This window comes from Cygnus atratus, chromosome 13, assembly GCF_013377495.2.
Source record: "Cygnus atratus isolate AKBS03 ecotype Queensland, Australia chromosome 13, CAtr_DNAZoo_HiC_assembly, whole genome shotgun sequence".
Lineage (NCBI taxonomy): Eukaryota > Metazoa > Chordata > Aves > Anseriformes > Anatidae > Cygnus > Cygnus atratus.
In genome coordinates, this window is record NC_066374.1 from 13,907,429 (window position 1) to 13,920,761 (window position 13,333).

At 39.8% G+C, this 13,333-nt stretch overlaps 1 protein-coding gene across 1 annotated transcript in view; it reads left to right on the forward strand.

Moving 5' to 3' along the window:
* The first annotated feature begins 2,642 nt into the window (after positions 1 to 2,642).
* Positions 2,643 to 13,333, forward strand: part of LOC118245499 (transmembrane 9 superfamily member 2-like) — a 32,064-nt gene continuing 21,373 nt past the window's right edge. The window contains exons 1-7 of the mRNA XM_035541739.2: positions 2,643 to 2,954; positions 3,443 to 3,510; positions 4,862 to 4,955; positions 6,664 to 6,791; positions 7,014 to 7,143; positions 9,352 to 9,479; positions 11,872 to 11,983. Coding sequence (XP_035397632.1) covers positions 2,838 to 2,954; positions 3,443 to 3,510; positions 4,862 to 4,955; positions 6,664 to 6,791; positions 7,014 to 7,143; positions 9,352 to 9,479; positions 11,872 to 11,983 — 777 coding nt within the window. The 5' untranslated portion in view covers positions 2,643 to 2,837. The remainder of the gene's footprint in view (positions 2,955 to 3,442; positions 3,511 to 4,861; positions 4,956 to 6,663; positions 6,792 to 7,013; positions 7,144 to 9,351; positions 9,480 to 11,871; positions 11,984 to 13,333) is intronic.

Sequence of the window (13,333 nt, forward strand, 5' to 3'; positions counted from 1 at the left end):
AGATGCAAAAACTAGGGAATTGTAGATTCCTTGAATGTTTTAGGGGGTTCATATAGTTTCTAACTCATCCTTGTACATTAAGGGAATGGTGACAAGATGTATTGCAGTAAATTAATACACCTGGTTCCTATGCTGAAATCCTACTAGTTAAAAACCAGGGAACTCAGAACCCCACGTGAAGCTCCCTCATCTCAGGTTTGAGTAATAAATAGGATGCCAGCAGCCAGTCCTTGTGCGTTCCTAGGGATGGATTTGCTGTACCAAGGGATGTTAGCTGGATGTTAGCTGTGAGGAGCCAGTTTCCAGAGCCGCTCCATGTTCTGGTACGGCATCTGCATCAGTGGCATCAGGTCACCAATGGCTTTTCCTAGGGCTTCTCAAAGTAATCGGAAGTGGTGGTGTAGTTTTCCAGGCCGTGTTGTCCTGTGGCAGTCATAGGAGACAAAGAATATGGGTCCAGCTGCACATTCTCATCCATTTTCTTAGCACTTGCCCAAGCCCTCTGTGTCTTGTATTCACCAATGTGGCATTCTTCAGACTGTCCTTCCTCAGAGGTGCCACAGAGTCCACAGACTCTATTCATTCTGCCCAGTGCAGTTACAGTCACGTGGCTACATAATTGTCACATCCTGATAAGAAAACACCAGACCCTATTCTTATCTTCAATTTTTCAGTCCCTTCTGTTCAGTTACTGACATTCAACTGCCCTATGTGTTGGTGAGAACAGAAGGCAACATTGCTTCAGACTACCTCATAGATCTGCTGAGAATACAAAAGAAGGTAGCTCTCAAACACTCTGGACTGTAGTATGTATTTAAAAGATAACTTTTCAGCATAGATGGTAAAAGTTTCTGGATGATATTACTGTCCATTGGAAAAGGGAAAGATGACCTTCTGTAATTCACGCAGACGGGCAGTACTTTGGATCCCCCTTTAGATCCTGCATTTTTTCATCAAACATATTGGCCTTTCACCAAGTTCATCATACTTTGGGCTTAATCTAGATAAAGGGATCAGGAGAGCTGGGGGATGAGGACTACTGAATACAAAAATAATCCAATCACATAAGACTTGTTTTGGGGTTTTTGTTTGTTTGTTTGGCTTCATTTTTAGAAAACCAGGCTAACGAGCATAGATAATCACAGAAACAGATCTGCATGCACCACACATAATCAAATAAGCCTGAAACAAAATATAGAGAACAAACTGCGTATCTTCCAAATGTCTGAGCAGAGAAAGAATTAAAAGTATGTCAGAAAATGTAATCAGAATGAATAAAAAAGGAACATAATTCCCTCCAGATATATAGTCAAAAACTAATAACTGAAAAGATCAGATTAATACTTCCATGACAAAGAACAATTTTCTGGGCAGCTGTCACTTGCTAGGTATTTGTAGAAAATCAGTATTTTTGCTCTGTGAAATTCAGGATAGAGTGGATCAAAGCAGCACAAACCAATTGTTTCTGGGATTAACTTTGTCAACTTTCTCTAAACCGCAACTCCACTATGTGTTTCTCCCAAATAACCTATTTGGGATCTAGTTGTGCTCCCTTTCAGATTAGCAATACAAGGTGGATCACAATTCCCTGATCTATAATTGAAGCTTCTTGAAATGACAACTCAGCTTCCCCAGATTCAACAGAAAAGACACGCGAGATAAGCAATTATTACCCTTCCTTTATTCCTTCTCCTTTTGCTCAGTGCAAAATGGTAAGGGCAACACACCACTGAGTTACGAGTTGGATAAAATTGTTGTACATAGTTTTGCATGGGAAATGCAAATAGATAGATTGGAAACCAGAGAGGCAACAGTTTGCCTCAACAGGAATTACAGAAAGGAAGATGGAGACATTCCCTACCCTGTATCAACAGCGATACTTTTAGCTTAATGTCTCAGCAGTGAGTTTACCTCTTGCCACAGTGGCATGGAGCTTGGATTGCAGCCAGTGCTTTCACCTGCCCTGCTTCTCAGACAGGCTTTGCAGCTGTCCCCGAGCACTGCTCCTGCCGTTGCTACCTGAACAAGCGATCCTGGAGCCTCACGCCATGTTCGTGGCACCGCTGTAGCCGCACTGTAGCGGGAAGGAGCCAGGCAACACCAAGGGCTGGTGTGCATCCCACTGTTACTGGCTGTAAGCATCACAAGGTGATGAACCAGATATCCAGACAAACAAACAAACAACAAAAATAAAATACACTAAACCAAAAAACAACCAACAAACAACGTCCCCCTGCTCCCCCTACAAACCCCACCACATTTAATTCTTGAAAGTGATGGTTGCAACCACAGGTTGCAATATCTGGGATTTCCACCCCTAATTTCTGAGCTGGTAAAGATCTAATTTAAATTTTTCTCTGCTATGCAGGGGGCTAGAACCTGGAAAGAGGTTCTGGTACTTATCACCCATAGGAGGCTTTAGGAAAAAGAGCATCTTTCTATTTATCGTGAAACTGAAAATAAATAGGGAGCACTGCAGAGGGTACAGCTGCGTGGAACCCAGTGCCAGCAGAGGGGTAAGAGCTACGCTCTTAGAACAAGAACTGAAGTGAACGTGGAAGGCGAGGAAGAGGAGAAATCGCTTCCCCCAAAACGTCCCAGAGTAACGCCAACCTCCGTGAGGAGCGGAGCGGCCGCGCCCCGCAGCGCCCTACCTCAAGATGGCGCCCAGCCCCTCACCCGGCACCACGCAGGCGCCGCGGCCCCAACGCCGTTGTGACGCCGCCGCTGCTGGCCTCTGCCTGGGCTGGGGCTGCCTCCGCAAGGCGCTGCCGGGGGGGGCGGGAGTCGGGGCTGCCGCTTCGGCTCATGCTGCCTTCGCCCCCTGAGGCTGGAAGATGAGGCTGCTGGCGGCCGGCATCTTGCTGCTGGCCCATCTCTGCACCGCCTTCTACCTGCCCGGCCTGGCTCCCGTCAGCTTCTGCGACGACGACAAGGAGAGCGAAGGCTGCAAGGTGAGAGCCCTCGCGGGAGGCCCGCCGGGGCTCCCCCCTGGATGCGGAGGCACCGAGCGGGCTTGACGGGGTTCCTGCGACCGGGAGGGGCTGCCGAGGAACCCTTCAGGCGCCCGGCGTGAGCCCCGGCCGGTCCCTCTCGGGAGGCAACCTTTGCTCCGGGAAGTGACACCCGCCGCCTTCTCCCCAGCACACCTGGCATTTCCCCCGGGGGGGCGGAATTCTCCCTTTCCCGCCCAATTTTTCAGTCATTACTCAAAAAAAAATCAAATTTCCCTTCATTGCTGCAGCCTCCTGTGGTGGACCCGGTGCTCTTGGGGGTTGGCTGTGGCGTGGCCCAGCGCCGCGGTCGGGGCCTGTCAGAAGAGTGTAGTAACTCTGCCGTGCTGTAACTTTGATTAGCTCCTGACAGTTGGTGATGCGCTTCGTGTTGGCCGTGCATCTGATTTTGCAGATTTGTATTTTCACACTTCTTTTCTCCGTTTCAGTCACTAATTGAGCTCTTTGTGAACAGACTGGACTCAGTTGAATCGGTTCTGCCATATGAGTATGATGCGTAAGTACATCACAACTGGCTTGCAGAAGCATTTGGAAAGTCTGTTTTCTGTTCTTAGTAAAGTGATACAACCCATAATACAAGTACTCTTGTTTCTTGTAAGCCTTGTTTTGGATGTACAGAAGGGATTGTTTTGGATGTACAGACATCAGAGCAAATCCAGTACTCAACAGCAGGACTAAAATGCAAAAGTGGAGAGGATGAAGGCCAACCCTGTGCCTCCTGACCACCTTCTGTTATTGTTAAAGATGAGGTTGTTGAGTTTCTACAGGTTTTTTTTTTGCATTTAAGCTCAGTTTTAGATTTAGCATAGACTGTTTGACACATTTGAAACTCCTTCCTATTTGTCAAATCCAGGAAGACAGGATCTTTGTGTTCTTGGTTTGTGGCAACTAAAGTAATTGAAAGAAGAGTCACTGTTATTTTTCTTTTACCGCCAAAGCTCTGTATGTAATTTTTGGGTTTTATTTTCACTTTGATTCTTGTTGGTGAATACTGTAACTATCTACAAAAGCACTTCTAGTAAGCAGTTATATGCAATCAATAAAATTGCCTTGCTGTTTAACATAGAGAAAAGAGAAACTTGCTGTTAATGTAGCTCTAACGCTGTGTAATGCAACAGTAGCAACAAGGCCACAGGCTAGCTCAAAAAGCCAACAATATCTCTATTTGCACTAAAGTTTATGAAAGCCAATGAATTTAGGCCCACACGTTGAGGAAAAGTACTTATTCAGCAAAGATAAGTGAATTTCTTTTTTTCATAACCTACAGCTGACCATGTTTAAATAATAAAGACTCAGAATGGTTATATTCTCTTTCCTATATTCAGCTGTTTCAGACTACATTGAGTCAAAAAGAGTTGGTGAATGGCATTTGGCAGTATGGCACATTAATATTGGAAGTACTTACCTTCTTTGGAACATGTTTCATATTAAAGAATCTTTGTAAAAAGCCCTTTAAGAATGGGGGGTGGTTATTTTTCTTTTTTTTCCTTTTTTTTCCAAGAGAATGGACAGACAGTCTGTGACAGGTTCTTTTTTTTAATGTGAAACATGATATTGTTTGTTTAAACTCTACTTGAAAAGACTGTTTAGACTAAAAGCCACCTGTTTTGTTAAATATACTTTACCTTTGAAATATCTTGGTTGAAACTGACATCAGATAGGAATATTTCTATTTAGTATATACAGAAGCACTTCTATTTTTATTAACAGCTGCAGACCTACTGAAAGAAACGTGAAAACTGCAATGTTAAGGACAAAACTTAAGAAATTGTTTTAGGCTATTATTTACAATTATATGCTAATTAAAAATTAAAGGTTATCTTTTCTACTTTTTTTTTTTTTTCCAGTTTTGACTTCTGTCAAGATAAGGAAGAGAAAAGACCATCAGAAAATCTTGGGCAAGTGCTGTTTGGAGAGAGGATAGCATCATCTCCATATAAGGTTGTTCCATCCCTTAAATACAATCCTGTTTAAATTTGATAGCTCTCTTTTTGTTGGCTGTAGTCCGTAGATATAGCTGAAGACATGGCTGAAGAATTAATGTTTGTGTGGGTTTTTTGTTTTCGTTTTTCATTTAAACTTTGTACAGTTTATGCAATAAAAATGAACAAAAAAGAAATCCTTCCAGTCCCAAAAGCATCAAAGGGTGGCTAATTAAAGTTAGGAAGCTGTGAGCCAGTAATCACTCTTCTTTCCTGTTTCTCTATGATAGAGGAATCGAGAAGCTAAGTAGTTCTCGAACAGCTGTGTGTATAGCCTAGAGTGTTAGGTGATCTGAAATCATTATTTTTTGAGCTGTAATATAGGAGGCTATAAACTGTTGGTTCAGGAAATGTTTGTCATATATCTTGGTTGTGCTGTCAGGCAACTTCCAGAGTGGGAAGGGAAGCCAAGCTGGGACTCGTTTCCAGCTTTCCCTGCTTGTATGCATTTAAAATCTGTTGTCTAAAACCAACATTTTCATTTTTGAAGCATGCCATTTGAAATCTTCCATAAAATAAAGATGTGCAAGTATTCCATAGATTAGGTATTTTTCTGTCTTGTGCACTGTGTTACCAATGACAAAAAAGTAGCATCTGTCAAGTACTGGCCGATCAGATTGGGAAAATTATTGGCAATAAAGGAGATATGGTCAAACTGTGGCTCTTAACGCTTGAAAACTGTGTGCTGTTCAAGTGCGCTTTCCAAACTGGGATTTGTTGGTGAAACTGAAAACTGGGCTATGCTTGTCTGTGAGGTTACTGGGTAATCCAAATCTCTGTGAGACAATCAGGCAGCAGAGTTTGAGTCTACTGCTGCTCAGTCGTTAGGGACCTAGTCACATCTTTTCATAGGACTGTTAAGAAGGTGATGACTCCTCCCTTGTGTAAACTACTCCTAGGGGTCTCATTCTCCTTGATTCTCTGAGCTAATGTAATTTTGAGTCATGCCACTGCTAACCGCAAGAAGTTTTTAAGTACAAAGTATGATGTGTCATTTGGGCTTGATACTTGTAGTTTAAGAATTGTAACAGTTATGTCTTTGAAATGGCTGTATACTACAGTAATTAAAAAATGCCCTGTTATTGGTTAGCACTTAAGCCTTGCTAATGGTAGAATTTTCAGTCATGGTCTTAGTTATGTTAGCTCAGTAACAGGTAAATTCTAACTGGGTTAGAATACCAGTTTGATATACAAATGTGAGCATGTTAGCATTAGGTGGTATCTGCCCTTGAAGCGTAGACGTTGTGCAACATGTTGCATTTTTGGCAGCCTTGTCTGATAACTTAATCATGGGGAAACACAGCTAAAATTAAAGCAGAACATTCAAAAAAGATTTAGTTAAAAGTCTGGTGTAACAGATGATGAAACAGTCAAAATAAACTGTTAAAATAAGAAAGCAATACCTTTTCTGCTAACTTTAAAATGTTGATCATCTGAAGGTAATTTATCTGGGCTGTTGTAGACGTTTAGCAACATGAAAGGGGAATACAGTTTCCAGATATACAGAACTCTTGAAATTTAGTTAAAGCAATTTATTGTATGGGGAATTCTACCTCAAACTTTCGTGTCAAGGATGTATGTCAAATAAGTCAGCTGTACATGAGAAAAGTCTGGACAGATTATTGAAGCAAAACTTAAATTACTCTTTTTGTATACTTTCATACCAGTTCACTTTTAAGAAGCAGGAAACATGCAAGAAAGTTTGTACAAGGTCTTATGACCCAGAAAACAGTGCTGATAGAAGCAAGCTGGCTTTTTTGAAGAAAGGAATGCAGTTGAACTATCAACATCACTGGTAAGCTGAGATGTGTGCTTGAGCTTTTTTCGTGTTCCTTTTTTAGCATCATGTTATTTTTCTTCTAAGTGGTTGCTTTCTTCCTTCTTCTATCTGATTGTTGTCCTCTACTGTGCATCTTGTGGGTGCTACTGAAAACCGTGCATTACATGGATGCTAAATGTCAGTATGAAATGAGGTGCATCTCTTCTGAGGACTTGTTCTTTGATGATTTCTTTATAGGATTATTGATAACATGCCTGTAACATGGTGCTATGATGTGGAAGATGGACAAAAATACTGTAATCCAGGATTCCCAATAGGATGTTTTGTTACTCCAGATGGTAGAGTTAAAGATGCTTGTGTTATAAATGTAAGTGGTGGAACTTTTTTGTTTAGTATGGTAGATATAATTTCATTGAGAGTTTTATTTTTAAGCTTTGTTTTCCTGAAAAAGAATAGGTATCCTCCTAAGTATAGTTAATATTCAGAATGCGGGCACTGAAAAAACTGAATGCTTCTTTTGTATGCAGTGTCTCACTGATACAAGTGTCAAGAAAGACACTTTGTATGTTTGTCTACACGATGCTATAAAATAACTGTTTTGATGTCTGAAAGCCGTGGAAAACTCAGAGTTTTTGTTCTGAAATATCATATGTATCCATCCCCGCACCTATTAATTCTGTGTCCACGCAACTTGAATTGTATCTGTGTGCAAGACCTTTTATGGATTTCACATACAAGCTGTCTAGTGAAGATCTAGAAATGAACAGTGTTCTAGTTGCACAACTTATGTCTAGCACAGTTTACAACCTAAATATCTCAGGATTTTTCCCAGATGGCTGGAAGATAACACAGCTGTGATAGAGAAAAGAATTATATTCACAACAGTTTGAAATGTGTCGCTCATCCTGGGAGTTGTATGGTGAACTACTGCTGTTACATATATTAGTGGTGCAGTTCTGAGGCAGAGGACCACCCTCTTGAGGGAGCTGTTTGCTGTAGCTGTGCTCTGCCACATAACTTACTGCTTGTATGTAGTGCAATCAATTTACTTGTATTCACAGGTGATGCATTTATCATGCATGTTCACTTAACTCTGGTCAGTGATTTGAATAACCTGCTGTAGTTAGGTGTTCGACTCTATTACTTTGTGATGTTATACCGTAGGGTTATGGAGAAGATTGATTTTATGTTACATTGATACTGGTGTATGCTGTCTTGGAAGCTATGTGGTACATGGAAAATGTTTGTGGCAAAGTCAGCAACTTAAAAAAATCTTTTCTTTTTTTTTTTTTCTTTTTTTTTTTTTTGGTAGGATGAGCTTCATACATAAGTGGCAATGGTTGAATTTCCTAGTGAGTGCTTAGGGAGCTTGTATGGTATATCCATGAAATGCTGCACACATTGGGTGTGCTAGCTATGGTGTGGGTGCTTTGCTAGTGTAGCTGCAATACCGAGCTTCGGTTTTAGTCTGTAGCATCTCATTGCAATGAGAATGTTGCAAAGCATGGCAGTAGAAGAAAGAATTGTTACCTGGGCAAATAAGAACCTAGCACAGGGAATATGACTGATCTCTGGACTGAGTTGGGGAATATCATCCTCCTCAGGAAGTATACCTAAATAACTATTTCGGAAGATGTAATTACCCCTTCAAAATGGGGCAGAAAAGAGGTTGTTATCACGCAGTGTCAGAACTACTGTTCATCCTCACATTTATGCAGCTAACAAACTATATTACTGCCTCGGCTGCTACTTTAAATTGGAGGGAAAAGGTACCTAAAGATAGGGTTATAGTATGATACAGGCATGATTCTAGTCTTCTTCTGGCAGTTAAAGATGAGGAATCCAGATAACTTTAGTGCAAGACACTAATGTTTTGCCGAGAGGGGCAGGAGAGGAATATTTTATGGCAGTTGGAAAGTGGCTAACATAGAAAACCAAGAAAGGAACTTTAAACTTGGAAACTCAACTGGAAGTCCATCATCCTGGTCCCTTAATTCAAGTGAAAGTTATGGTTAAAGTTTTCTAAACAATGACAATTGTGAGAAGAAAGGAAAATTCAAGTCAACTTGAATTGACTCAGGTATCTTCTGTGATTTTTTTGAATATGAACTTTATATAGCTCTTCAATTCCAAATTCTGGAAGGATATGGATGACAAAGCAGAACAGCTACTGAAAGTGAAAGGTATTTTTTTGAAGCAGAACCTGTTTTGTCAGCTTCAGTAGCTGGAGTGTCTACCAGGTCGGCTGTATGTCTTGGGCGGGAGTGGTGGTGAATCTGAATTACTTGCAGCTTGAATAAGATCTTTGAACTTGTTTTGGCAACTTTGTACAAAAATAGTGTCAAATGCTTTTAAATCTTAATAGAAACACGTGATGATTTAACTATTATGTGGGTTTTATTTAGATAACATACTACAATGTACTATTTAAGAAAATGTGTATATATTTTATACAAGCATGTAGAAAAACGTTTTTCCTGCTCCTTTATTGGACAGTAGTCTCATTCTAAAATTCATGACTGCATTGCGCCCTCTCCTGCTGGAAGTTTCTTAAGCTTTTGATGATATTTTTTAGTCAGAGTTTAACAAGAAGAACACTTTCTACCTCTTCAACCACGTTGACATAACAATCATGTACCATAGTGGGAAGGATGAAAACTGGCCTGGTGCAAGACTGGTGATGGCACGACTGAGACCACAAAGGTAATTCTGCGTTAGAGCAGCAAATTCTAATACTGAGGAATCTATCAGTAGTTGCAAACTTTGAAATGATGCTTGGTGTTACTAAGTTCTGAGGAACCAGTTATTTTGAACTCTGGTGAAGTTTTCAGTATAGTGGTTCACAGCTGGAACTGTGTTTGCAAAGAGCAGTTCCATGACTGTAAATATCATATAACTTTGCTTTTCAGATGTTCTCCAAAGTCCATCCTGATTGGAAAAACCACTTTTGTGGAGTCTTATAACCTGACACAAACAATAGAAGCATTCTCATGTTTATGTTGATTTGCGTATGGCTGGGTATTTTTTTTCCTTTAACAAACATGTTTTAGATACACAAGAAACATCTATTAATTGAGTTAAAGTTTCCCTTGTCATCTCTCTTATTTTTGCTGCACTGCACCCCAAATGTGCTCTGTACAAAGGTACAGTATTTGTACAGATATACTTTTTTCTGCGTTAGTTTGGATACTGAGGTACAAGTGAAGTACCAAGTTAATACTGCCATTCAAAACAGCAGAATATCTGAGAAGACTGACCTATCTTCTTATAAGTAGCTTTTTGGTTTCTGCACTACTAGGTTGACCAAGAAAGGAGATGCAAGAATTCAGAGGTCGGACCGAAGTGATTACTTTGGCCTATTGCCAGTTTGCTCATGCATAGTTAATACTTATATTTGAGAACTGCAGTTCAGTCTTCCCCTTTTTCTATAGGGATTAAGTACATTCTTAAATTACGTGACTACAACTTCTCAAATTATACAGATGTGTATGATCCGTGTAGAGATTTGGGTGTAGTTGTTGTTTTTTTTTCTGTTGCCATGGTATGGTGTATTTTTAGTGAATTATACTTGCTATGCGTGTTTATTCCTTCCATTTTCCTCTGCTCCCAGATGGTGGCAAGAAGATTCTACCAACCTTCTCCATTTTTGTTTAATGCTTTATTGGTTGCGTCCTGAATGGTTCAAAAGAGAACTTGATTGTAATGCAAACCACAAGGGGGCACAGTTAGGTTGCACATAACCTTAATTTTGCCATTCTGTGACCTGATGTTTTGCTTGGTGCTTTGCTTCAACCTTTAGTCTCTCCCAATGGGGAGTATTTGAGGTTGGAGCACCCTAGACTGTTCATGAAAGTTTTTATTATCTTGTAGCTTGACTCAGTTGTTGACATGTAATAATGCATATAACGAATAATTGTTTAGCTACGCTGGGTAACTACATCTTGGTCGAGAGGATGTGAGAGGGAAGCTATTTTCCAGTGTTAGAAAAGGTTCACAAGAGTAAATTCAACCAAACCTTAAGGTTTCTTTGATTTTGTGCTTCTATAGCTGTAGTATTTCTAAGGTGCAACAGAGAAGGGTTTGTGCGTTTGAACTGTAGAATGTTGTTCGGAGTTGTTCTATATTTTTCTGAGTATTAAAGACTGAAGAGAGGTGAAATTAAACTACTTGTATAGGAATGGAAAATGAAAAGGTTTACGCAGTCGCTTCTGTTGCCCCAGTGTTTAAAAATAAATAAAAGGCATTCGCAAATCCACTAAAAATAAAATATACAACCTTCCCCTAATGACACTTGAGGGAAGGTAAGAACCTGTGGGAGACTGATAAAGTCTCCATCTTCCTTGTTGACAAGCATATACTGATGTTAAGTCCCTCACCAATAACACGGTCTTGTTTAAAATGTGGAGGGGAGGTATGATGGCAGAGAAAGGGGTATTTCATGTTAAAACTTACCTTCGTACCAGGTAAAGATCTTCAGGTTTCATGGTCCTGTTAATCAAGCAGCATATTAGCTTAGGACTAGGATGCTGTTCTGATGTGGCAAAAAAAAAAAAAAAAAAGTGGGTCGGGCGAAACTATATCTCCCATAGTTTTGGAGGTCTTCGTTTCTTGTCTCTCACATCCTTGACAATCCTGAGCATACCTGTCATGTTCTCAAGTGCCCAAAAGTCTGAACAGGTATTAACTGAACTTAAGATAGTGATCCAAATCCCTGGGGTGCTTTCTAGGGAGATTTTAAGTCACTGCAAGTGCTGGTGAGAAACAGTGTTCAGCTCTGCTATAACTCTATAAGGTTGTTACAGAAATTGTGAATAATGATGCCTAATTATATAAACGTATTTCTTCCATATTATCTGTAGCTACAAACATAAGAGATAATAGAGGTATCTTTGAAGATCTTTGACCTTTAGTGGTAGAAGCATGGAAAAGCAAATTCTCAAGGAAGTTGAATAGCTGATTCAAAATTGTATACAGCGCTCTCCCTGTTCTTTTTTTCCAATAAAAACCCATTCTGATTACCTTTAAAAAGAAATTGTGAAAATTCATGCTTTTGATTAGATGCAATTTTATTTTATTTAACTATTTTTTTCCTTAGCTACAAACATACAGATGAAAACAACTTAAGCTGTGAAGGTCCACCTATGGAGATTCCTGGAGAATTCAACAACAAACTGAATTTGATCTATACTTACTCGGTGACATTTGAAGTAAGTATTGAATCTGTTATACATAATTCCCCAAAAGTACAAACCCAGAAAAACTGGATAATTTGCTAAGAGCCATAACTGGGTTAAAACAGCATCAATTCCATAAGGACGATCTTGTGATGCAAAACTACTATGTTTCCATTGCTGTAGTTTAAGTGACACTTGGAATACATAGAGACCTTTTGCCTTCATCCCCCCACCATCATTACCATCATTTAGGATTCTCTGGGTCAAATATCCTCAAATTTTATTTGTAGCTGCAATCTTTACTGTCTTATTGAGAACCAGATCTTTTGGTATTAGAAAACAAGCGGAAAAAATGTAGACTTCAGTTTTGCCCTGTTTTATTCAATCTAATGACTTTCTGTTAGTAATAACTTGAAGAGTTCTGTTCCTTGAGTTATACTGTGTTTTTCAGGGTTCAGTCTGGTTAGCGTGAGTCTTGTGGTGAAGAAATGTTTATATAATATTTGGAAATACTTCTGCATTAAGGATTTAGCATATCATAAAGCTGTCTTTGTAGTGAAGTTGCAGTTTTTGTCTGATGGTGCCATGCTTTCATTTGGTAGCTTTTTTTTTTTTTTTTTTTTGAGTAGGGTGCCATTTGTCTTTTAGAGTATTATGCTTTATTCAGCCTGCTACAAGTTAGGCTGGAGCAAATCTGGCTTTTTTGCTACTGTGTCTTTACCCCAGCATGGAAAGTGAGCCTCCTGTGGGGGTGAGAATAATGTGATTTGAGCTATTGCAAACCTCGGTGCCTCACTTCCAGTCTGTCCTGAAGGCATGGTTATTCTTCTGATGTAAGACACTGATCTTAAAGGATTTGGCTTGAGACCACCAGCTTATTTTGCATAGGCAGTCAAGCCGCCATCATGTGATAACAGCTTTCGTTGTACCAAATGGAATTTGATTTGAACCAGTGACCTTGAGGTGCAAGGCTCTATATGCAGTTACTTTTCCCTTGAGACACTCAATCCTCCTTAGACTCTCTGATTTTACTACGTGAATGAACCTCCTGTCTATTAACATTTTTGTTTAAATTTCGATGATGAATTGCCATGTAGACTTGCAATGTGCACTTTGTCCTGTTATCGACGCAATGTGTTAGGTGTTTGGGCTATTTACTCTCTTTTTCTTGGGAATAGAGCAGGTAAGGCTGAACTGCTGTTGGTTCAGATGCTTCCAGCAGATGGCACTCAAGGCTCTTCAAAATTGACTTTTCTGTTATCCATTAGCTTTGATTTGAAATGAAAGAAAAAATAAAATATATCAGGCATTATCAATAGTTTCAAAATAAATTAAAAGGGTAGTATTCATCAGTGAAAAATATTTTAAAAGATGAGAACGTTA